This window comes from Chiloscyllium plagiosum, chromosome 18 (genome assembly GCF_004010195.1).
Source record: "Chiloscyllium plagiosum isolate BGI_BamShark_2017 chromosome 18, ASM401019v2, whole genome shotgun sequence".
NCBI lineage: Eukaryota > Metazoa > Chordata > Chondrichthyes > Orectolobiformes > Hemiscylliidae > Chiloscyllium > Chiloscyllium plagiosum.
The window spans coordinates 14,585,301-14,611,920 of NC_057727.1; the positions used below are offsets into that span (position 1 = coordinate 14,585,301).

Sequence of the window (26,620 nt, forward strand, 5' to 3'; positions counted from 1 at the left end):
GCATAAAAGGCCTTGGGGTTATCCTTGATCCTACCCGCCAAAGGTTTTTCATGCCCTCTCTTAGCTCTCCTAATCCCTTTCTTCAGCTCCCTTCTGGCTATCCTGTATCCCTCCAACGCTCTGTCTGAACCTTGTTTCCTCAACCTTATGTAAGCCATCTTAAATGATGCTTTTGTGCCCACCTCTGCTGGCAACATGTTCCAGGCACCCATTATCCTCTGTGTAAAGAAATTTCCACACATATCTCCCTTAAACTTTTCCCCTCTCACTTTGAACCCAGGGGACTTGTCTATCCTCAAGTTGTTCAAAATGCCCAACTCATCTTCCTTCCTAACAAGTGTCTCTTCTAGCTTACCAGTCCGTTCCATACTCTCCTCTTCAACAATACTTCAACAATAATTGAGTCCCCTGCTCTGGGAAATAGCTTCTTGCTATCCACCCTGTCTATACCTCTCATGATTTTGTAAACTTCAATCAGGTCCCCCCTCAACCTCCATCTTTCTAATGAAAATAATCTGAATCTACTCAACCTCTCTTCATAGCTAGCGCCCTCCATACCAGGCAACATCCTGGTGAACCTCTTATGCACCCTCTCTAAAGCATCCAATCCTTCTGGTAATATGGCGACTAGAACTGTACACAATATTCCAAATGTTGCCAAACCAAAGTCCTGTACAACTGGAACATGACCTGCTAACTCTTGCACTGAATATCCCATCCGATGAAGGAAGGCATGCTGTATGCCTTCTTGACCACTTTATTGACCTATGTGAAACCTTCAGGTTACAATGGACCTGAACACCCAGATCTCTCTATACATCAATTCTCCCCAGGGCTTTTCCATTTATTGTATGGTTCTATCTTGAATTGGATCTTCTAAAATGCATAATTTCGCATTTGCCCAGATGAACTCCATCTGCCATTTCTCTGCCCAACTCTCCTACCTATCTATATTCTGCTGCATTCTCTGACAGTCCCTTTCAATATGTGCTACTCCACCAAAATCTTAGTGTCATCTGCAAACTTGCTAATGAGACTATCTATGCCTTTCTCCAGATCATTTATGTATATCACAAACAACAGTGGTCCCAACACGGATCTCTGTGGAACAACACTGATCACAGTTCTCCATTTTGAGAAACTCCCTTGCGTGACTGCACTCTGTCTCCTGCTGCCCAACCAGTTCTCTATCCATTTAGCTCATACACCCTGGACTCCATGCGATTTCACTTTCTTCAGCCTATCATGGGGAACCTTATCAAATACCTTTGACTTCATGTCATATCTGAAGTCCATGTATATGACATCTCCAGCCCTTCCCTCATCAATCAACTTTGTCACTTTTTCAAAGAATTCTATAAAGTTGGTAAGACATGGCCTTCCCTATACAAAACCATGTTGCCTACCACTGATAAGCCCATTTTCTGCCAAATGTAAATAGATCCTATCCCTCAGTAGCATCTCCAGCAGCTTCCCTACCACTGACATCAGGCTCACTGACCTATAATTACCTGGATCATCGCTGCTACCCTTTATTAACAAGGGGACAACATTAGCGATTCTCCAGTCCTCCAGAGCCTCATGTGTTCAAGGATGCTGCTAAGACATCTGTTAAGGCCCCAGCTATTTCCTCTCTTGCTTCCCTCAGTAGCCTGGGATAGATCCCATCCGGACGTGCGGACTTGTCCACCTTAATACCAACACGTCCTCCCTCCTTATGGCGATTTGACCTAGAGTAATCAAACTTCTATCCCGAAGCTCGACATTCATTATGCCCCTCTCCTCGGTGAATACCAATGAAAAGTACTCATTAAGGATGCTGTGTTAAAATGACTAGCTACGGGAAGGTCGGAGTCATGCTTGCGCATGGACCGGAGGTGTTCTGCAAAACAGTCACCCAATCTGCGTTGGTTTCTCCATTGTAGAGTAGGTCACATTGGGTGCAGCAAATACAATACACAAGATTGGAGGAGGTACAGATGAAAATGCTGCTTCACCTGGAAAGTGAACAGGAAGGTGGTGGTGGGCAGTTTTGCACCTTCTGCTGTTATATGGGAAAGTGTCGTGGAGAGGGGGGAATGGTGTTTGTGGAATGGACTAGGGTGTTCCGGAGGGAACGATCCCTGAGAAATGCAGGTAGGTAACTAGTTTGCTGAAAACTTATCATGGTGGCAAATATTGTTGACAAAACAAAAAATGTCACAATCATAATTGGTAACATATTCAGAGACAAAAGTACAAAATAATATAAGGATTGCACAGTATGATTTCAGTGCACCAATAATTGTGTTACATTGTAAATGCAGGTCTCCGTGGTTTACAGGATAGAGGTAAAGGGCTTCTTCCTGTTTACTTTTTGAATTAAAGCACAAGACTGTATGTTGTCATACTGTGTTCATTAAATTCTCAATTATTGACATATTGTGTTTCTTAAAGTAGGCGGGTTGGACTATCTCATGCTCTATTCATTCCATATCTTACTTGTGGAATAATATTTTTTCTCCTTAATTTCACTGGACTTACGTTCCTGTGGTTGTGACACAAGAAGCTGCAATGGGAAGGTGGGATTCAAGAGTTTTCTAGCAAAGGTCATAAAAATGTCTTTCTGCCTTTAGCAGAGTGCATTCAGTTGTTTGATTATGCTAGAAATAGCTTTGATATGTGCTTTCTAAGATCAATTTCAGTGCTAATTTGATGAATGCTTTAGGGTTTGTTCATATGGTCCTTGGTGGGAGTGGTCTGAAGTGCGTTAGGCAACTGGAAGTTCAGAGTAATGTTTGCAGACAGAACACAGGTGTTCTGCAAAGTGGCTGCACTGTTGGTGCTTCATCTCCCCAGTGTAGAGGAGACCTCATTGTGAACAGTGAATACAGAAGACTATACTGAGTGAAATGCCAGTAAATCATTGCTTCATCTGGAAGGTGATCATTTATTTGTCTACCTATCTTTCTCTCTCTCTCTCTGGGCTCCATTTCCAACTATTGCTTACTCTGTTACCCACTTCTGCCTGATGTTTTCAGCTTATATACCACCTTTTCCTAGCTACTATTAGTTCTGAAGAAAGATCACTAGACCCAAAATATTAGCTCTTGTTTTTCCCCACAGATGCTGTCAGACCTGTAGAGTGCCCCAGAAATTCCTATTTTAGATTTCCCGTATCTGCAGTTCTTTATTTTATTATTGAGAGATAGTATAGGTTAAGTGTGTGGGGAAAATGTTGGCAAATGGAGTAGAATGTGGGAAAACGTGAAAGTGTTCATTTTGGAAGGGAGAACAAAAGAAGAGTACAGGTGTGTTCCCCCCCCCCCTCCCCGTATCCACGACCTACCGTGGATGCCCGAAACCGCGGATAATAGCGAACCCTATCATTTACATGGGAAACTTACCTCCCCGACAGCTGCCTGGAATTATTTCTGGAATGTTCAATGTAATATTTTCGTGCTGCGGTAAACAGCGGATAACTGAAATCATGGAAACTGAATCCGCAGATATGGGCATTTCACTGTATTGTTTTAATGGAGAAAACTATAGGAAGCTTGCGATTGGGGGTACTTATGTACTAAACACAGAAAACTAGCACACAAGTTCAGCAATTAATAAGGAAGGCTAATGCAGAGTTGGCCATTATTTCAAGGGTGGGAGTATGAGAGGAAAATCTCACTGCAACTATTCAAAGTGCTGGTGAGACCTCTGGAACTGTTTTGGTCCCCTTATTTAAGAAAATATATCATTTTATTGGAGCAGTTCAGAGAAGGTTCACCAAAATGATCCCCAGTATGGAGGGATTGTCTTCTAAGCAAAAGGTAAACAGGTTGTGACTCTCCTCATTGGAATTTAGAACAATAAGTGGTCTAATTGAAACGTATAGGATACTTAAGGAGCATGAAAGGGTAAAGGTTGAGAGGATGCTTTCCCTCATGGGAGAATCTAGAACCAGACAGCATAGTCTCAAAATAAAGTGATGCCAATTTAAGACTGAAATGACAAGAAATTCCTTCTTTCAGAGGGTTGAAAGTCTTTGGAACTCCTTGCCACAGAAAAGCTATGGGGGCACAGTCCTTGTGTATTTTTGAGGTTGAAATAGTTATATCAGTGATCAGTAGCAGAATTAAGTGTTATGGGGAAAATGCAGCAAAGTGGATGTGAGGAATATTGGATCAGCCAAGAACCTATTGAATGCTGATGCAGGCTCAAGTGTCCAAACTACCTTCCTGTTCCTACAGCTTATCTTAAAAGGGTATTGGCTTTTCCTCAGTCTAGTTATTGATGAATTTCAAAATTGGTTAAGACTGTACAGAATGACGTCCTCAACAGTCCACTAGTTTTTAGTATACACTTAAACAATTAATTGCAAATGGGGCAGTTACTATCATGGTTCCAGGAATAGTGAGGGTACAAATCTCACACAGCTCAATCTCCTGAATACTATATGAGAAATAAACGATAATATAGAAAGCATGGTTAATAAGTTTGCAGCTGACACCAAGATTGTTCGTATAGTGATGATGTGGAGGTGCCAGTGTTGGACTGGGGTGGACAAAGTTAAAAATACCACAACACCAGATTATAGTTCAACACGTTTATTTGGAAATACTAATTTATGGAGCGTTGCTCCTTTATCAGGTAGCTGTGCAGCAGGATCATAAGACACAGCATTTACAGCAAACGATTGGAGTGTCATACAGCTGAAAAAAATCATTTCTAACTAAGATTACAAAGAGATCTTGATCAATGGACAGAAGAGTGGCAAATGAAGTTTAATTTGGATAAACATGAAGTGTTGCACTTTGGTAAAACAAACAGACTTATACAATCAAAAGCAGGACCTTGGGCACTACTGTAGAACAAGAGACATGGGGGTTCAGGTACATAATTCTTTGAAGTTTGCATCACAATTAGATTGGGTAGTTAAGAAGGTTCTTAGCATGCTTGCCTTCATTGCTCAGACCTTTGAGTATAGGAATTAGGATGTTATGTTGAAGCTGTACAGGATCTTGGTGAGACCTCTTCTGGAGTACTGTGTCCAGTTCTAATCTCCCTGTTATTGGAAGCATGCTTTAAACTGGAGAGGATTCAGAAGAAATTGACCAGGATATTGCTGGGAATGGAGGCTTTGAATGATAAGGAGAGGCTGAATAGGCTGGGACTCTTTTTTTTCACTAGAGCAAGGAGGTTGAAAGGTGACCTTATAGAGGTTCATTAAATCATTAGGGGTATCGATAAGGTGAATAGCAGTTGTCATTTCCCTGGGAGGGTGGGGGGGTAGGGATTTGCTCAGACCTTTGAGTATAGGGGTTAGGATGTTATGTTAAGCTGTACAGGATGTTGGGGAGATCTCTTCTGGAGTATTGTGTATTGTGTCCAGTTTTAATTTCCCTGCTATTGGAAGGATATTATTAAACTGGAGAAGGTGTATCTTTAAGTTGAGAGGAAAAAGAATAAATAACAACTAGGGGCAATTCTTTCACACAGAGAGTGGTTTGTATTTGGAATGAACTTCCAGAAGAAATAGTGGATTTGATTAAAGTTACAATGTTTAAAAGACATTTAGCTAAGTACATGAAAAAGAAATGTTTAGAGGGATATAGACTAAGCATAGGTAGATGGGACTACTTTAGTTTGGGATTATGGTTGGCCTGAAAGGTCTGTTTTCATGCTGTATGACTCTATATAGATATCCTTCATGAAACAGTGCTTATGGAGATCTGGTGAAAACATAAATAAAGAGTATGACTTCCTTCCTTAACTGGCTTGGTATTACTCAGTGCAATATCTACTTGAGTGAGCCCTCTGATGTGGTATCATAGCAATCCAAGGGAACCATGTTGTAGCAAGGTTAAGTACTTCTGGGAATAAAGTGGAGAACCTGGGCTAAAATGATAAAAGGGCCAAATGATCTTTCTATATGACTTGCTTCCCTTGGGCAACATACTGAACACCAGCTATGAAATGAAAATTGTTTTTTGAGAAACAGAACACCACACACTTTTGTTCTTTGCAAAATCCTATTTCCTCCCTGACCCATATCTGAGCTTTAACTTATTTATGGTTGTTTTCTTAGTGTACTTTGCCAAATGTTGGTGCACCTGGCCCAAAAATGCACAGAATTGTTAGAACAAATTATATTCAGTGCATTTCCAATTTTTATGATCTTTTGTGTGAGAAGCAAGCCCCATTCAAAAACCGGCAATGCACCTATGGTGAATGAATCACCATTGGCAGTTTCCACTTGTTGCAAGCCTTTAAGGAGGTCCCAGAGTAAAAACCATTTGACAAGGTTCCTCACTGTAGACTGGTTAGCAAGGTTAGATCACATAGAATCCATCTGGATACAAAAATTGGCTAGAATGTACGAGGCAGAGGGTGGTGATGGAGGGTTGTCTTTTTTGATTGGAGGCCTGTGACTAATGGTGTGCCGCAAGAATTGGTGCGCTGCAAGGATTGGTATTGGGTCCACTGCTTTTTGTCATTTATGTAAATGATTTAGGATGACTATAGGAAATTTGCAGATGACACCAAAATTGATGAATTAGGGGACAGTGAAGGTTACCTCACAGTACAATTGAACCTTGCTCAGATGGGCCGAGGAGTGACAGATTGAATTTAATTTAGATGAATGTGAGGTATTGAATCTTGGAAAGGGCAGGACTTATATACTTAATGGCAGGGTCCTGGGAAGTGTTGCCAAACAAAGACACCTTGGGGGTGGGGTGCAGGTTCATTGTTCCTTGAAGGTGGAGTCACAGATAGTGAAGAAGGCATTTTGTACACTTGCCTTGATTGGTCAGTGCGTTGTACATAGGAGTTGGGTGTTCATGTTACTGAGTTCAATTCTGGTCCCCCTGCTATTTGTTAAACACGAAAGGGTGCAGAAAAAAAATTACAAGGATGTTGCCAGAATTGGAGAGCTTGAGTTATAGGGAGAGGCTGAATAGGCTAGGGCTATTTTCCCTGGAGTGTCGGAAGCTGAGAGGTGACCTTACAAATGTTTATATAATCATGAAGGGCATGGATAGGGTGAATAGCCAAGGTTCTTTTTTCCAGGGTAGGAGAGTCCAAAACTAAAGGGTAAAGGTTAAGGTGAGAGGGGAAAGATATATAAGGGACCTTACAGGCAGCTTTTTCACACGGAAGGTGGTGGGTGTATAAAATGAGCTGCCAGAGGAAGTGATGGAGACTGGTATAATTACAACACTTAAAAGGCATCTGGATGTGTACATGATTAGGAAGGGTTCAGAAGGAACATGGGCCAAATGCTGGCAAATAGACTAGATAAATCTAGGATATCTGGTCGGCGCGGACATATCAGAAGGGTCTGTTTCCATGCACTACATCCCTATGATTTGTGGCCAATGGCAGCCACAAGTAGGAGAAAGTAGATTGGTTGTGCTGAAAACAGCCCATGTAATGACAGGGCTTGGGATGTTGGGATAGATCAGCTTGGATGATTTGAGTGAAGGATCTGTTTCTGTGCTGTACAACTCTATGAATTATAGCACAAGGAAAGTAATAGATTTTGAACATTTTCAGAAACATTCAGCTCACATTGTGTCTAAAAACATGTTTTGTGATAAATCCCTTTTCAATTGTGTTACTACTCTTAATTATGAAGATTTAATTTTAAAGCAAAAAAGTATTTTTAAACAAGTAATATAAAACACTGTCCAATTATGTTGACTCTTGGTAGAATCTGTATTCAGAAAATATGCAAATGAGTTTCTGCAAAGAAGACAAAGAGGAAAAGAAAAACTTGCAAAATTATTGTAGTTTTTGGTGTCATTTTCCCAGAATTATTGGTTATTTCCAAAAATAAATAAGTATATGATTAGTGATATAAAGTGACACTTTGTGGCTCAAGTGCTGTGGCTAGTGAGACACCTGTGGGAACATTTCATCAATTAAAATAATTCATTTTATTGTTGTCTGAACAAGAAATTGCAACATGCTCAAAAGGGTATCCAAACAGTTATTGAATATTTGAGTTTCTTTTTGAAGTTGTTAAAAAAATTAAATGGTATTTGTTGAACAAATATTTAAAGCAACAAAAGCATCATTAGTCTGAAAAGTACATTGTTGGTACTGCAGCATCACCATTAGTAACCCCAATACAATATCTACATGGAACTTCTGAGGTGTATATCTGTCACACCATTTTGAATCCTCACTTGGATTACGCATTTCAATTCTACAAAGGTAAAATGTTAAAGAACATGTTTTCCCAGCTATACAGCAGAAATATGTTCTTTTGATAAAAATGTAATGAAGAACTCTCAAAGATGAGCACATGCATGACACTGTCAAGTGCTAAATGCTTAAAGTACAATGTTTCCTGTGGTTTACATGATTTGAATGGAGGGCTGTAAATTTTCATGTGGATGTTTAAAAGTAAATAATTACTGTTGAACCTTATCAGACCAAAACATTCATGGCAAATTGAAAGCTGCCTGGATTGCTCAGGGAAACTTCAGGAGTTTAGCTTAAAACAACTCTTCTGCCCCTGATGGCAAGCACGTAATTCAGATCAGTTAGCTCAAGAATATTCTTGTCAAAATGAAGTGAGTCCAATCCGACTTAAAGATATGGTGTAAAATACAAGTGAAAGGAAAGAAACCAGGAAAACAAAACTCTGAAAACTTAAAATTGTTCATATAAACCGTATACTTTTGTACATTCATCAACTGAGAACAGTTATTGAATACATTAATTGCTTTATGAAATATTTTGGCCAGCATATCTTGAATTTCCAGGGATCTAGTTTAACGTGTGATGGACAGGTCATTCCAGGAAAAAAAAACATACAAGATTGCCACCTGCCACGCTAAAACACATTTTAATAGCTAGTATTTCTCTGTATCATTTCTTTAATGAACTGACATTAACTTAGCCATAACAAAGCTCTCAATCTGAAATATTAACTCAGGCAATCATTCAATTAAAAAAGCTACTAACAACTAGCTTTTAAGGTTCTCCTTTTAGTTTTTTCCGATTGTCTTTGAGTCAGCTGCTGCCAACTGAAATACAGTCTTCAAATAGCTTTCTTCATGCATGTAGAACAGAGAGTTATTGTTACAGAGCCTTCTTCATCCAGAAGACAGGAAGTCCTTTCACATCTTTATATGGGGTTTCCAACAGGCTCTGTGTAGTGGTTCCTTTTTGCTGATATGGTCTACATTTGTCTCCTGATAAATGGGAATGATAAGGTAATTGGGGTAACTGAGGGGGTGGCAGTGGGGGCGGGGGTGGCAGTGAGGTTGAAACATCTAACTGTGGAGGGGTTGACAAGTAGGACACTGGAGCCTGATGTTTTCTTACATTCTCTCCACAGCCTGGACAACAAGTGGATGTAGAAGTTACTGACCCATTTGACTGGGAAGATGAGATGGGATAAGATGGTGGAGGAGGACTGAGTTTACATGTTTGAAAAGAGGCAAAAATTGGAGGGGTAGATATTTGTAAAGAGGGAGCAGTTGGTGAAATAGGGGGAGGATTAGGAGTTGGGTGTGAGGTCTGTGAACATATATGAGCTGATAAGGAATTAGGAGATGTAGGATGTGAAGTTGTACCTGAAGATACATAACTTGAACAACCTAAAACAGTCCCTGATGGTTGAAAGTGACTAGAATTAGATGAAGGTAGCAGAGTAGAACCCAGAGACAACTTTTCAAGGAATTCTATGTGCATGAATGTGGTCATCGACCCTGCATTCTGAACTGGATTTGATAACACATATCCCAAATGGGAATAGAAATGTTGTTTATCATGAGTAGTGAGATATAGCGTGTTGAACCCACGGAGTTTGGCATAGGCTTCTGTGGCTTCCATTAACTTTCTACCATAACCTTTGCCCCGGAATTCCTTAGCAACAACAACTGTCTCCACAAATAAGCCAGTGGGTTTGCCAACTACATGAGAGAGCCTGCTGTGACCCACCAGTTGTCCTTTGGTTTCATTCCTAGGTCTACCTGCATTCTTCAGAGTTCTTATCAACACAAGGCACACTGGGAAGCAATTGGAGGATTTCTGAAGTGAATGAATCCGAGATGCTTTGCTCCTCTTCCATTCTTCATTGATGAGGTCTGCACAGGCCTCCACAAACTCTGGATAGTGATGCAGAGGAACTGCTCTCAAGTCTTCAGCAATGATCTTCTCACACTAACAGTAATAAAATGTTAGAATTCAATCGAATGACTAATGTGCTAGCATTAATGTGCTAACAAAAAAGAAATTCTGGGGGAAAGAGAGCCAGCTCCTGTACACATCTATTCGCCACGACAAAGATCTCCAAGCACTCTGTTTCTTCCTCTCATGCAGTCCCAACTGGTACCCTTCCATTGACACCCTCATCCACCTGGCTGAATCAGTCCTCACCCTTACTAACTTCTCCTTTCAATCCTCCCACTTCCTCCAAACCAAAAGGGGTAGCCATAGGCACCTGCGTGGGCCCCAGCTATGCCTGCCTCTTTGTCGGGTACGTGGAATAGTGCACCTTCCGCAGCTACATCTCTCACCTTTTCCTCAGCATGGACATACCCCTGGTCCTCACTTTCCATCCCACCAACCTCCGTATACATGGCATAGTCCTCTGCCACTTCCACCATCTACAAGCAGACCCCACCACTAGGGATATACTTCCCTCCCCAGCTCAATCAGTATTCCGGAGAGACCATTCCCTTTGTGACTCCCTCTTCAGATCCATGCCCCCACCAACCCTCACCCCACTTCCGGCATCTTCTCCTGCCACAGCAGGAAGTGCAAAATGTGCAGCCATACCTCCCCCCTCACCTCCGCCCAAAGCCCCAAAGGATCCTTCTACATTCGACAGAGATTTATCTGTACCTCTACAAATGTTATCCACTGTATTTGTTCTTCCCAGTGTGGTCTCCTCTACATCAGGGAGATAGGATGCCTACTTGCGGATCGTTTCAGAGAACATCTCGGGGACACCGACACAATCAACCCCTCCACCCCGTGGCTGAGCACTTCAATGCCCTCTCCCACTCCATCAAGAACATGCAGGCCCTGGGCCTCCTCCATCGCCAAACCCTAACCACCTGACACCTGCAGGAAGAACACCTCATCTTCTGCCTTGGGACGCTGCAACCGCAGGGAATTAATGTGGATATTACCAGTTTCCCCATTTCCTTTCTCCCCACCTCATCTCAGTCCCAAGGTTCCAACATGGCACCGCCCTCTTAATCTGTCCATGGTCTTTACCATCTATCCGCTCCACCCACCTCTCTGACCTATCACCTTCTCCCCTACCTTTATCTACCTATTGCATTGCCAGCTACCTTTCCCCCAGCCCCACACCCCCTCCCATTTATCTCTCGGCCCTCTGACCCACAAGCCTCATTCCTGATGAAGGACTTATTCCAGAAATGTCGATTCTCCTGCTCCTCCGATGCTGCCCCTGACCTGCTGTGCTTTTCCAGCACCACACTCTCGACTGAAATATCATAAACCAGATTTCTCATCTGTAATCACTGCAAAACTGATGCCTTTCTACTGTTTGAGTAACAGTTTTTCCTCTCAAATTATGATTAGGTCCTGTCACCTCATGAAAAATTGGCAAGGCACCATTGTGGCAGTCTTCCTCTTCGACTGGTCACATTAAGATTTGTCTTTAACATATAGTTAATCACCATTTTGCATGGGGAGACAAGGTTCAGACAATAAAGTTTTATTTTGATGTCTGAAAACATCATGACAATAGACTGAAAATAGTAGGTAACATAAGTGGTCAGTGTAACAGGTGATTGAAGATTAACAAGATAAAAAAATAAAAATAGAATTAAAGGTATAACAAAATATATATGTTTTAGTCCCAATAGGAAATCTCAAAACGACTAAAACTTATACATGCCAACATGCATCACCACACCCGACAAGATTTTACTTACGAACAGTGCAAAACAACTAAGCAGACAACATTTAATTGATACAGAACCAGCAATACAGAACCAATAAAAGTCTACTGTGTGGGCATGATTAATAAACACAGTACACAGCACAATTATACACTAAAGGAACAAACAAACTGATAGTGGGCAGTAAAACATTAATAAAGAATTAAATTTAAGAAATGGGAATGATGAATGATGAAAGCCTGTTAGCAGTAATACATTAATGAAGTGAAAAGGGCTGGAGCTGGATTTGGGGTAATATGAAGAAGAAATGAAGTGGATTAAACCAAAGAACAAACAATTTTTTGAAATGCTGATATTAACAGCAAAGTAGGAAGTTTTGGAGAAATTCAGCATATCTGGCATCATCTGTGGAGATATAAACAGAGTTAATGCTTTAAATCTAATATGACTCTTCAAAACTGAAAGGAGACTAAAAATGGTGCTTTTTTAATGCTGCTGACAGAAAGGAAGGAAGTGCAAGTGGAACAGATGGTGAGGGTGTCATAACAGTGGCAAAGGGGAGACAGAGAGAAAATGGGTACCAATGAAGGTGTGAAAAGGAAAAAAATTAATCTGTTCTCTCTATCACACCACAGATACTGTTAGACCTTCAGAGTTTTCATTTCAGATTTTCAGCATCCCAAGCATTTATTTTTATTTTAAAAAGCCATGTGGGTAAGTTGAATTAGAATCCTTACAGTGTGGAAACAGGCCTTTTGGCCCAACAAGTCCACGCTGACCCTCCGAAGAGTATCCCACACAGACCCACTCCACTACATTTAGCCCTGACTCATGCACCTAACCTATATATCCGATCTAACACTATGGGCAATTTAGCACAGCCAATTCACCTTACCTGCACATCTTTGGACTGTGGGAGGAAACCACAGCACCCGGAGGAAACCCACGCTGACACGGGAAGAATGTGCAAACTCCACACAGACTGTTGCCTTAGGCTAGAATTAAACCTGGGTCCCTGGTGCTGTCAGGCAGCAGTCCTAACCACTGAGCTAAGTGGTTGGTATATTAAATGAAAGGGTAGCAATGTGCCCAGAACTTGAGGGCCTAAAAGAAAATAAGGAATGGATGAGAAAATAAAACAAAGCCGTGAGATAAAAGAAAATGATTGGTGCAGGTATTACCCGAAAGCCAATGATTCTCGAAAAACAGAGGTACAGGCTTGGCATAAAATTAACAGGGAGCAACAGTGATCAAGGGTGAAGTGGGGTGTTTCCCCAAAATAAGCTATTATTCCTAATCCTTGTTGTCAATCCACTGCAATCAGCACCCCCTCCCTGAGAATTCTATTGTGTCTTACTTAACTGTTTCTGGAGGATCCACTGCTGATTGTTTCGGTAGGTCTCACTGCAATACCAGCAGCGGCCATCACTTCTAGATGGCATTGCCAGGACTGCTGAGTTACTGGCCTCTGAGGAGTGGCAGCTCTTAGGGATAGGCTATTGGCTCCAGACATGGCAAAGTAGCAACTGAATAATAGTTGGGTAGCAGCAAGCCCCTGTAAGGTTCTGCTGAAATTTTATTTCGTCAGGAACTCAGACCAACCTGGTGGACAAGTTGCTACAAAATTCTGTAGAAATGATGGGTCCCCTGCCACCCATTTAAATTTCATCCCACTACCACAGTTTGTTCTCCTTACTCTTTAGGGTAGTTCTGAGAGTGTGCAACAATGGTTCCCCTAGAATAATTCCTGGAAATAGGAGATTATCTGAGGAGAGACTGAGTAGGTTGGGCTATGTTTTCTAGAATTTAGAAAAAGTGAACTGTGATCCCATTGAAACATAAAATGTCTTAAAATATTCACCTTGATGGGGTGATACAGGGATGACATTTCCCAAATGGTCAATGTCTCAGAATAGGGGCTGGCCTATCAAAATGGAGATAGAGTCAGAGATGTACAGCATGGAAACAGACCCTTCAGTCCAACCCGCTCATGCCAACCAGATATCCCAACCCAATCTAGTCCCACCTGCTAGCACTCGGCCCATATCCCTCCAAACCCTTCCTATTCATATACCCATCCAAATGCCTCTTAAATGTTGCAATTGTACCAGCCTCCACCACTTCCTCTGGTAGCTCATTCCATACGCGTACTACCCTGTGTGAGAAAGTTGCCCATTAGGTCTCTTTTATGTCTTTCCCCTCTCACCCTAAACCTATGCCCTCTAGTTCCGCACTCCCCGACCCCAGGGAAAAGACTTTGCCTATTTACCCTATCCATGCCCCTCAATTTTGTAAACTTCTATAAGGTCACCCCTCAGCCTCCGACTCTCTAGGGTGAAGAATAATTTCTTCACGCAAAGAGATATGGAATGGTGGAATTCTCATCCACTCCACTGCATATACATTCTCAATTGTTGAATGTATTTAAGACAGACGTCCATAAATATTTGGATATCTGGGGAATTAAGAGATATAGTGATAATGCAAGAAGAACAAGCTGAAGTAGATCAGCAATGAGAATCCAGGTTCTAAAAGCTAAATGGTCTCCTCCCGTTTCCAACATTATGCACTAAATTATATTCATATAGAACATGAAAGAAAAGCTTCACAATGCATTTTTGTATAAAAAAAAGGTTTGAACAATTAAATGAATTGGCTGCAGACCACAAAGTTATTGAAGGATATGTTGATCACATGCACAGAAAGTTGCTTGTCTTGTAAGAGACCACATTATTTTCATTTTGTGGGATGGTAAATGGAAGTTGTACAGCTATACTGTATATAAAACAAGGGAGTTTTGTAGTTGAAAATCAAGTTTTGCAAATTTTTGATCTGTGCAATAGAATGTTGCTTTTGAAGCAGTGATGGGGAGAATTTGAGTTCACAGAGGCTTCAGAAAGGCAGAAGCCTAATTCTGAGGCAGGGTGTGAAAAGCTCAAAGTGTCAGCGCAAGACAGAAAAGGCTTCCAATTCTCTCATTCTCTCACTCTCACTCATATATATATATATATATATATATAAAATAGGAAAAGCCAGAAAACCAAGAAAGTTTAAAAGGAAGAATTCCAACATAAAAGAACTTGGTCAACTATCAGACCAGGGTTGTCAAAGAGATATAATTACATAGTAGTAGGTTAGAAATCCTTTTGTTTCGTTCTTTTGCTAAATTTAGGTTTCTTACAATAAATAATTATTTCTATTCATTGATAAAACATGGTGTGAATGGTTTTTGTCCCGAAAGCAGGTAGTCAGGCTAACTTGGTGGCTCCTACTCATTGAAGGCAGAGGTGTAGTCAACACTATAATTCCAACCGAACGAATCTCCAAACTCGAGACCTAGGTCTCTGCTCCATGCTCTGCAGATCTTCGAATTTCTGATCCACAGACTGCAACCAGTGAGAATAGGTGTCAGCACCTCCTCCATGATAATCTTCAATACAGGCACTCTGCAAGGCTGTGTACTCAGCTCCTTACTATACTCCTTGTACACTGATGACTGTGTGGCCAAATTTCATCCTAACTCCATCTAAAGGTTCATTGACAACACCACCATTATAGACCAGATCTCAAAACAATGACAAGACAGAATACAGGAAAGAAAGTGTTTATTATCATTTCACCATGCCATCAATCTTTCACTCAACATCAGAAAAATTTATAGATCTGGTCACTGACTTCAAGAAGCAAAGTGGAAGGTATACCCCGATCTACATCAGTGGAGAATGATTGAGAGCGTCAAGTTCCTAGGAGTGACGCTCATCAAGAGTATTATGGTGGCTCAGTGGTTAGCATTGCTGTCTCATAGTGGTAGGGACTCAGGTTCGATTCCAGTCTTGGTAACTGTCTGTTTGGGTGGCATGGTGGCTCAGTGGTTAGCATTGCTGCCTCACAGCGCCAGGGACCCAGATCGATTCCAGCCTTGGGTGACTGTCTGTGTGGAGTCTGCACACATTCTCCGTGTCTTCGTGGGATTCCTCCGGGTGCTCCAGTTTCCTCCCACAATCCAAAGATGTGCAGGTCAGGTGAATTGGACATGCTAAAATTGCCCATAATGTTAGGTGAATTAGTTAGGGGTAAATATGGGGAATGTGTCTGGATAGGTTACTCTTCAGAGGGTTGGTGTCGACTTGTTGGGCCAAACGGCCTGTTTCCATACTGAAGGGAATCTAATCTAATCTAATCTAATCTAATCTACAATCTGTCCTGGTCCGCCCATGTTGAAGTGATGGTCAAGAAAGCACAACAACGCCTCTACTTCTTCAGCAGCTAAGGGCATTTACCAATTTTTATAGGTGCATCACAGAAATCTTTCTATCCAGATGCATCACGGCTTGGTTTGGCTACTGCTCCAGCCGGGAGTGTAAGAACCTACAGAGAGTTGTGAACACAGTCCACTCCATCATGCAAAAGTTAAGGCTCCATCCACTGACTACATCTATACTTCATGCTGCCTCAGAGAAGCAGCCAAAATAATCAAAGACCCTTCGCACCCCAGTTATAATCTCTTCCAACCTCTTCTGTTGGGCAGAAAATACAAAAGCTTAAACACATGTACCACCAAATTCAAGCACAGCATCTTCCTCGCTGTTATTAGATTTCTGAATGGACCTCTCAAATTCAAATTTAATGTTGACCTCGATCTTTGTGCACTTCCTTTGCAGCAATAACAATGTATTCTTCGCCCTGTTCTCTTACCTTTATTCACTTTGTATGGTATGACATCTGTACTTACAGCAAGACAAAACTTTTCACTGTACCTAGGCGCATGTGACAATAATAAATCAAATCAAATAGTTCGATTTTATACATTTTACGATGGCTGGTGGAAAGCTGGAGTATGATTAACAGTTTAGTTGTAACAGTCTATTGGCAACTGGCGGCCATACTGGAAGAGGAGGAGAAACTCCAGAATGACCCTGAGTGTCCTGTTACAAAGATTTTCAATGCAGGAAATTGCAGCATTGTCCCATCCAATTAATTTCCAAACTAGTACAATGCCGCTCACTTGAGTTCTAACGTAGAAGTGCTACATTAACATTGTTTCCCAGCTTGACCCAAATGAAAAGACCAAAGTCATAAACAGTGGCAGTTGGGTTAATCATTTTTCTCCCCCATTCACTCCAGGCTTACTTTGAAATGCATGTTATTCTTTGGCTAAGAAGTTGGAGGGAGACCCAACCTCTCAATTTGTAGTGTTAATGGAGAGGTACTTCCAAGATAGCAAAACCTCTGCACTAAATGGTGGTGTGTGTTTCTAATATTGATTGTGGGATCTTGTAGCACCTGACTTGTGAACATTTATATTTTACCAAGTGATTAATGCTCAATATGCTTTGCTCAGACACAATCCAAGGTCATGAAGATTGTGAGATAAAATCTACAATTGACTCCTGGCTATTTTTCAGATCTTTAACAAACATATAAAGCACAGAATTGTCACACTCTACCATTAGATCCTATGAAAATCCTAATGACAAAAAAGTCATGCCACTCTCCAATTACATTACAATGGTGCATTCTGTTATCTTGATAATGATTTTTAACAGTGCAGATTTAATCATCGCATGAATGACCAATATATTTGTGATCAATCCCACAACAGTACACATGTAATTCTGCAGAAATATGTTTCAATATGAAAATGAGTTCCAACTGTACAGAGAAACAAAAGCATATCTGTATGCATGAACATTGCAAGCAAAAGCACTGTTTTAGTCCATTTAACTCTTAGCTTGTGACCTGCTCACTCACATTCTGCCATAGGGTGTATGAGTGAAGAAGTTGTGAGGACAAAATAATTCCATTTGTAATTCAATGTGAAACAAAATTTAATTGAGAATTGGGGTTTGGCACAGGTGGAAGGGAGGGGAAAGGAGGAGAAGAGAGAGAAAGGCTGGTGACAGTTTGTTCTCATCTGCATTCACTTCCCTAAAATATACAGGACAGATTTTAAAAGCACAAAAAAAAACGTAGAAAAGTACCTCTGAATGTTTAATTTCTGGCAGCAATCAACTTAACAAGTGGCGAAATGCCACTCTGAATGGAAATGTTATCTTAGCGATAGATTGTAGAAATCAGTTTAAAAGAAAACTGTACCATCACTGGATTATTTATAGAAGGGTAGGGGTTTGTACAGGAAGTGGAAGGGAGGGGAAAGGAGGAGAAGAGAGAGAAAGGCTGGTGACAGTTTGTTCTCATCTGCATTCACTTCCCTAAAATATACAGGACAGATTTTTTAAAAGCACAAAAAAACGTAGAAAAGTACCTCTGAATGTTTAATTTCTGGCAGCATTCAACTTAACAAGTGGCGAAATGCCACTCTGAATGGAAATGTTATCTTAGCGATAAATTGTAGAAATCAGTTTAAAAGAAAACTGTACCATCACTGGATTATTTATAGAAGGGAAGGGGTTTGTACAGGAAATGACTAAATGTCTTTTGACAGTTATACAAGAACATTTCTGAGCAATTCCCTTTTTTAACTGTCTAAGATTGGTAGATTAAACACACACAAATGACATTACTTGTTCAGCATTAAACTCTAAACCTTGACAAGTAAATTGACAATCAGAAAGTCATTTCTTCATGCACAAAGTTGTTGTGATGGACTTTAATATACCTTTTATTTAAAACATTTGTGTTTCAGTTGATGGAAAACTAAAGCATAATTTAATGACAGAATCCCACTTACCGCTGTTGCAAATTATTATAAAGCAAAGTCACTCAGTTTTATGTTTATCTTAATCATAGCCAATTTTTACTTGAACATCAGATGCTACTGACAATGGAAAAGTCACTAAACTGAAATCTTACATAACATAGAAGCTTAATTTAAAATGTAATTTCCAAAGCTTACCCACATCAAATCCTGGTTTGCCAAGATTTCCCACATCTCAACATCCACAAAATTGATGTAATTTGGTTTCGCTCTTTGGTCTTGTTGAAACCATTAAACTTCAACATCACAACTGTTTTGTGTTCAAATTCAAGCTCAAATCAGCTGTACTAACAAAGGATCAGGGTGCTTTAAACCGAGAATTAAATGTGATTTCATGGAAGAGGGGATGGCCTACTGGTATTATTGTTTGCCTATAATTCCAAAAACCTAGCTGATGTCCTGACAGCCCATGTTCAAATACCTCCATGGCAAATGGTGCAATGTGAACTCAATAAAATCGGGAAATCAGAGTCTGAGGATGACCACTGCTGTTACTTGTCAAAAAAAAAATCTAATTCATTAATGCTTTTTAAGGAAGTAAATCTGCCATTCTTACCTGGTCTGGGCTACATGTGACTCCACACCCCATAGCAATGTGGCTGACTCTTAACTATCCTCTGGGCAATTATGGGTGGGAAATATATACTGGGTCCAGCCATTGACAACCACACTTTGTGGATATATAAATTTTGGAGAAGTCCCAAATATGCTTGTGTTTTCTGAAATCTTAATAGATTCCAGCAATTACACTTACTTCCTCAAATTGTGTTAATTTTCTTTTGCACACAGACCTTAGTAGGCACATGTTTAAAGACTTTTCAACAGGAAATATTCAAATTTATTAAGAAACTGATCAGTGTACGCAAACTAAATCATTAAATGGTTCAATGTAGTTTTTTTTTTGTCATTTTCAGTGGTATTACATCAGGTCTCTTATAAATATCTTTTTTAAAAGTGATAAATTTTGGTGAAAAACCCGTCAATTGTATTAATAGAAATACACCAGGTGAACATGCTTAAAAAAAAATCCAAGAGTACATTTTAATGTAGGGAGAAAAGAAACAACTCAACAGAATGAGTTGTTTCATGGAAGATTTAACGTTTTTGATTATGAACTTGAACTGTAACCTAATCAACAAAACTTCAATCCAATTTTAGTTGAGAGTTCTTTACTGCAGCCAAAGAGGTACACCCAAGCCCCTGGTCTATTGCAACAAATGCCTTCTTAAACAAAGTACTTCAGATGCTGGTAGTTTAAAATAAGAACAAAAATTGTTTTAAATACTCAGCAGAATCTGTAGAGAGACAGAGTTAATATTTCTGGTTGATGAGCTTCCATCAGAATTCTGATGAAGTTTCACTTATGTGAAATATTAACCAGTTTTTGAAAGATTTCCTGTTGGAGATCCTTGCTCATCTCTCTCCTAACAAAAATGTTGTTCTTGCTTTTCATCCCGGTTACTTGAAGATCACGGTTTGTTCCAAAGGAAGTTGACTTTAATACTTGTACAGGCCAGAAGCATAAAACATGGAAGCTGTCCACACTGGTCTCATATTGCTGTTCTAATGGTCACTAACTTCTTGTCTCATCAATTGATAATTACAAATCCTTCCACCAGAAGTTTCATTCAAAGCACTCATTTCAGGTTTTCCTGTTGGTGATAGGTTCAATTACAGACTGGCAAACTTCCGTTGGGAATCAGGAATCAGTCAGGATTTTGTTAGGGTCGAGGCTGCACAATTGAAAATGGGAAAAGAAATGGGCCAATTCTGAAGTAAGCTCATTAAAAAGTCCATTTCTGCAGCCAGTAGCGTACCGCAAATTTGCAAGCTCTTTGAATTGTTGTCAAGTATATTTAAGGCAAGTTAAAAAAAACTGACCTGCTGCCTCTAAATAAGATCTCAAGACACCTTCTGCAAACACCCTTTATCCACAAAAATAATCTGTGAAATACTTGACATGGCCTACCCCTTTGAATTCTAACATTTCTGCTCAAACTTTGCTTTCAAATAAAGTGAATGAATACTGGTCTTCTGTTTTCTCTCTTCCCTCCTCCCTGGGCTGAATCTAAAGCTTGTTTGGGTAAGAATCAACTTTATTGGATTTCGTGGAATGTTTCCCTATGTCAGGCCTATTGAGCTTTTTCACATTATCATATCAGAACTCACCCTGATAAACCATCTAGTCTGCCCCTAAAAGTGTCTCTCAACTCCAATGCCAGTTCAATTCTACTATTCACTGTAGCCACAAGAACATTGCCTGGCTATCCAGGAATAGACCAGCATATCTGACCCCTCGCCATCTTTAAAAGGCTTTGGTGCACCCAGGCAAGCATTGGCAGTTTGACTGCCCTGTACGGTTTGTGACATTTACCACGGAAATGATAGTTAAAATAAAACTAGTGCTCCACTTTGTAGGTAGACGTTTGGAAGTCCTGGTGGATGTGACCACACAGTGATGTCCTCTTCTCCCAAAACTAGTATATCATAAACCCTGCTAGGATGCCATCTGGGTCACTATGTTCTCAGCCATCTAGAGGAATGCCCAACAGTGAAGGTAAAAGGTCAATGACCTTCTCCTTCGCCAGAGTAAGTGCCATCATCTTCTCCCAGCCTCTTAACTCCGTATGGCTTCTCACTTGCTTGGGGGACCTCATTCCCTTTCCTCTACCATTAGCAGCTGTACCAACTGCTTTTATAAAGGATATGACAGCTATTACCTGCACTAATATGATGGAGACAGTTCCAATGGAAGTGCTGTAGAATTTGACTCCTATTTGTTACTGGTAAAATCTTGCTAGGAACCTCCACAACCCCATCTGGAAATAGTCATCAAAATCATTGGTCTTGAAACTCAATGAATCACAGGTCTGTTACAGCACAGTTGGGTCTTCATGTCTTTATTGATTCCTTGAATGAGCACCATTACCTAGTGCCAATCTCCTGCTTTTTCCCCATACCCTTACACACTATTTCCATCCAAATAAACATTCAATCCAGTCTTGAATACCTCAATTGAACCTGGCTCCAACACACTTCCAGGCAGCGCATTTCCTTTTTTTTCCACATTACTGTTGTTTCTTTTGTACATCACTTAAAGTATCTAAGTTCTCAGTTTTGTTCCTTTTATGAGTGGGAACAGCTTCTATGTATCTATTCTATCTAGCCTTCTATTTTGACAGCCTTGACTAAATCATCTTTCTGTCCAAGGAGAATAGTCCCAACGTCTTCAATCTATCCTCATAACTGAAGTTACTCATTCCTGAAAGTATTCACGTAAATTGCTACTGCAGTGTCTCTAATGCATTCACATCTTTTCCATAACGTGGTACCCACAACTGTACACAAACTCCAGCTGAGATTTAATAGTTGTTGTATACAAGTTCACCATCACCTCCCTGCTCTTTTGGTCTTTGCTCCACTAAAGCCGAGGACACTGGGTGCTTTACTAACTGCTCTCTCCACTTGTCCTACCATCTACAATCATTTGTGCATTATACACCCAGGTCCCTCTGCTCGTGCACTTCCTTAAAAATTGTACCTCTATTTTATTAGGTCTTTCATTGTTCTGTACTGAACCTCATCTGCCACCTATCCACACACTCCAATAACTTGTCAATGTCTTTTTTGTCCTCCTTACAGTTTACAACTCTTCCAAGTTTAGTGCCATCTGCAAACCTTGAAATTTGTCTCCTGCACACTGAGATCCAGATCATTAATATATATTAGAAAAAGCCATGGTCCCAATACCAACCCTTGGGGAACTTCACAACAGACATTCCTGCAGCTGAAAAATATCCATTGGCCATTACTCTCTGCTTCCTATCACTCAGCCAATTTTGTATCCACCTTGTCACTGTCTCTTTTATACCATAACATATAACTTTCCTCACAGGTCTGTTGTGCGTCACTGTGTCAAATGCCTTCTGGAAATCCATGCACACCACATCAACAGCTCTATCGTCATCGAGCTCGTTACCTCTTCACAAGACTCCAGCAAGGTAGTTAAACATGATGCTGAAAAATGTGTTGCTGGAAAAGCGTAGCAGGTCAGGCAGCATCCAAGGAGCAGGACAATCGATGTTTCGGGCATAAGCCCTTATTCGCGGCCTCCGCGGGTTCCACAACCACCCAGAACAACACCGTTTCTGCCGTCGCTGCAGCCACTTCCGCCCCCGGAGTTGCCGTCGCTGCATCTACTTCCGCCCCCAGTGACGTCACTCACCTGCACAACGACCATGCCGCATGCATCTCCACCCCCACGCCTAACCCCGCCCCCACGCCCAGCTCCAGCCCCACACCAGGGCCTAGCTCCCAGCCCTGCCGTATTTTCACCATTCCTCCAGACCTCCCCCTCTCTGGAGGATGAAAGATCAGTCCTCAGCAGAGGCCTCACCTTCATCCCCCTACACTTCCGGATTAATGAGTTCAACAAGCGGCGAGACATCGAACAATTCTTCTGCCGCCTTCTCCTCCTTCTCCAACCAGGATTCTCGCCCACTCTCTGACGACCCCTTCTCCCGCCTCCAACACACCCCATCCACCTGGACACCCGTGCTGGCCTCTTACCCGCCCTCGATCTCTTCATAGCCAACTGCCACCGCGACATTGACCGCCTCAACCTGTCCATCCCTCTCACCCACTCCAACCTCTCACCATCACAACGTGCAGCGCTCCACTCCCTCCGCTCCAAGTCCAACCTCACTATCAAGCCGGCAGACAAGGGAGGCGTGGTGATAGTTTGGCGCACCGATCTTTATATTGTGGAGGCTAAACTCCAGCTCGCAGACACCTCCTCCTACTGCCCCCTTGATCATGACCCCACCTCCCACCACCAAACCATCAGCTCCCAGACCATCCATAACCTCATCACCTCAGGGGATCTCCCATCCACTGCCTCCAACTCAGTCCCACAACCCCACACCACCCGTTTCTATCTCCTGCCCAAAATCCACAAACCTGACTGCCCCGGCTGACCCATTGTCTCAGCCTTACACCTCCATCCCCCATCACGAAGGCCTCAAAGCCCTCCGCTTTTTCTTTTTCCGCCCAACCAACCAGTACCCTTCCACTGACACCCACCATTGACTGACTGAACTGGCTTTCACTCTGAACAACTTCTCTTTCCAATCCTCCCACTTCCTCCAAACCAAAAGGAGTAGCCATGGGCACCTGCATGGGCCCCAGCTATGCCTGCCTCTTCGTCGGATATGTGGAACAGTCCATCTTCCGCAGCTACACTGGCACAACCCCCACCTTTTCCTCCACTAAGGGCTTATGCCCGAAACGTCGATTCTCCTGCTCCTTGGATGCTGCCTGACCTGCTGTGCTTTTCCAGAAACACATTTTTCAGCTCTCATCTCCAGCATCTGCAGTCCTCACTTTCTCCTAGTTAAACATGATGTCCTCTTTAGAAAGAATCAGAACAGATTTCTAATCTACTCAGATCTTTGTATGTGGCTACTAACTTGATCCTGAATAATTAATCTAAAAGCTTCCCAACATTAAAAAGTTAAACCCACTGGTCTATAATTGTTAGGTTTATTCTCACAATGTTTCTTGAACAAGACCACAACGTTTGCGATTCTCCAGTTTTCTGGCACCTCCCAAGTCCAGAGAAGACAGAGAGATTATGGCCGGTTCCTCTGCAATTTCTACCCTTGCCTCCACTTTCTTCAAATTCTTAGGTGCATCACATCCAGGCCTAGTGCCTTGTCAACTTTAAGCACAAACCATTGAAGACTTCTTCTTAGTTAATTTTGCACTGTTCTTGTGAGAAGAGTTTGAGTCTATGAGGTGAATGTGCATTTGCAGATATATTCTAGTTTGTTCAAAAAGCACACAATCTGTAGGCAATCAGTCATAGAGTGATATTTTATAAATTCCTGCTTTGGAAACAGAATCGGTCTGACTCAAGATTGGGATACAGACAGACTCTAACCTCATACCTTTAATGCACTGTCTGAGCTGAGATGTCACTTTTTTTTTTAACAAAACCTTATGTTATCTTGGGAATGTAACTTGAAAGACATTCTGGGATTTACATATTTATGAATCCAAACCTGCAACCCCATTCTAAGTGATTAAAGACTTAACAACAATTTAGGTTTGTTCAACACATTGCATCAGTTGTATGACACTTGATCTCATAGAATCCCTACAGTGTGGAAACAGGCTATTAGGCACAAGTTCACACTGACCCTCCGAACAGTATCCCACCCAGACTCATTCCCCTACACTATTAGAGCACAGCAGTTCAGGCAGCATCCAAGGAGCTTCGAAATTGACATTTCGGGCAAAAGCCCTTCATCAGGCTGAACTGCTGTGCTCTTCCAGCACCACTAATCCAGAATCTGGTTTCCAGCATCTGCAGTCATTGTTTTTACCCCTATGCTATTACTCAACATTTCCCATGACCAATGCACCTAACCTATACATCCCTGAACAGTATGGGCAATTTAGCAAGGTCAATTCATCTAACCTACACATCTTTGGACTGTGGGAGGAAAAAATAGAGCAGCCAGAGGAAACCCACGCAGAATCGGCGAGAATGGGCAAATCCCACACACACAGTCGCCTGAGGGTGGAATCGAACCTGGGTCCTTGGCACTGAGAGGCAGCAGTGCAAACCACCGAGCCACTGTGCTGTGATCTTTTACTATAAATTCTGTGTCCTGTGATCCTGCTCTACTAGCGACCTGATGAAGATGCAGCGTTCCGAAAGTTTGTATTCCAAATAAATCTGCTGGACTATAACCTGGTGTTGTGTGACTTTTAACTTTGTCTACCCCAGTCCAACATTGGCACCTCCACATCCGGATTTCATTTAAGAGCTAAGTTGACAAAAACTCTTGTTCTATACAGAAAATTCTGATTTGTATGGAACACGAAAAGGTGTCGACCTGAGGTCAAGATGGGAAAGTTACGTGTTCACATATTGCTCCAGAAGTTAGACACATAATCTAGATGAACATTTGAATACAGTACTAGAAGTGCCAAATTTCTTTGAGGTACTGTACTTAGGATGAGTTGTTTTATACTGGGCAACATATTTTTTAAAAGCAAAGAAATTTTATTAAAACAGGGTAACCTCTACTGTTCGATTTGCACTATCAAGAAAATTACTGTGATTAGTCTGAGACATTTCATTCAAACAAAATGTTCCAGATGTAAACGATTAACTAATCGGTGGTTTGAAAAGGGGGAAATCGCATTAACATGCCACTTTTCTTCCCTCAAAATTATTTTCCTGAAGAAAAAAAGTTTCAGTTTTCTTTCCATGAGTGAACAGAGATCTCACCAAAGAAAACTTTCCAATTATTTAATGAGATTATTTAGAAACCAGCTCAGCTGAAAGATCACGGCACGGTGGCACAGTGGTTAGCACTGCTGCATCACAGTGCCAGAGATGCGGGTTCATATCCCGCCTCAGGCGACTGACTGTGTGGAGTTTGCACGTTCTCCCCGTGTCTGCATGGGTTTCCTCCGGGTGCTCCGGTTTCCTCCCACAGTCCAAAGATGTGCAGGTCAGGTGAATTGGCCATACTAAATTGTCCTTAGTGTTAGGTAAGGGGTAAATGTAGGGGTATGGGTGAGTTGCGCTTCGGCGGGTCGGTGTGGACTTGTCGGGCCGAAGGGCCTGTTTCCACACTAAGTAATCTAATCTAATCTAATCTAATCTAAAATCTAATCAGGAAGATCTCAGATTTACAGCCTAGCAGTACTAAGAAAACAGATCTTAACCAAAAGGTACTAGAATTAGGTTGTGGATTTGAGAAGGGGAAATTTCCCAAATTATTTATACAGCAGCTTCTGTGGGGACTATGAAGACTCTACTTAATGCCAAAACCAGGTTTGGTTGTAATGCTGAACAACACTTTCTCTCGAGGCACACAATTTAAGCTGCAAGAGGCCTCAGCAGTTCTTGTTTATAGATAGCAGGAGTATTTAAAAACCAGGAAGCAAAATTCACCAGAGGTCATCTCATTGTAGTGCCTAATGCATAGGTTTGGACAATGGATGAGCATAACATTGT

General features: G+C 41.4%; 1 protein-coding gene across 3 annotated transcripts in view; it reads right to left on the reverse strand.

The window, feature by feature from the left end:
- Window positions 1-26,620, reverse strand: part of LOC122558866 (hyaluronidase-1-like) — a 55,365-nt gene that overhangs the window by 20,622 nt on the left and 8,123 nt on the right. Inside the window, exon 3 of one of the 3 annotated variants that reach the window (XM_043707732.1) lies at window positions 7,895-10,152. The exons of the other annotated variants lie outside the window; for them this stretch is intronic. Coding sequence (XP_043563667.1) covers window positions 9,067-10,152 — 1,086 coding nt within the window. The 3' untranslated portion in view covers window positions 7,895-9,066. Of the gene's footprint in view, window positions 1-7,894; window positions 10,153-26,620 lie in introns of those variants that run through there. 3 annotated transcript variants of the gene reach the window in all.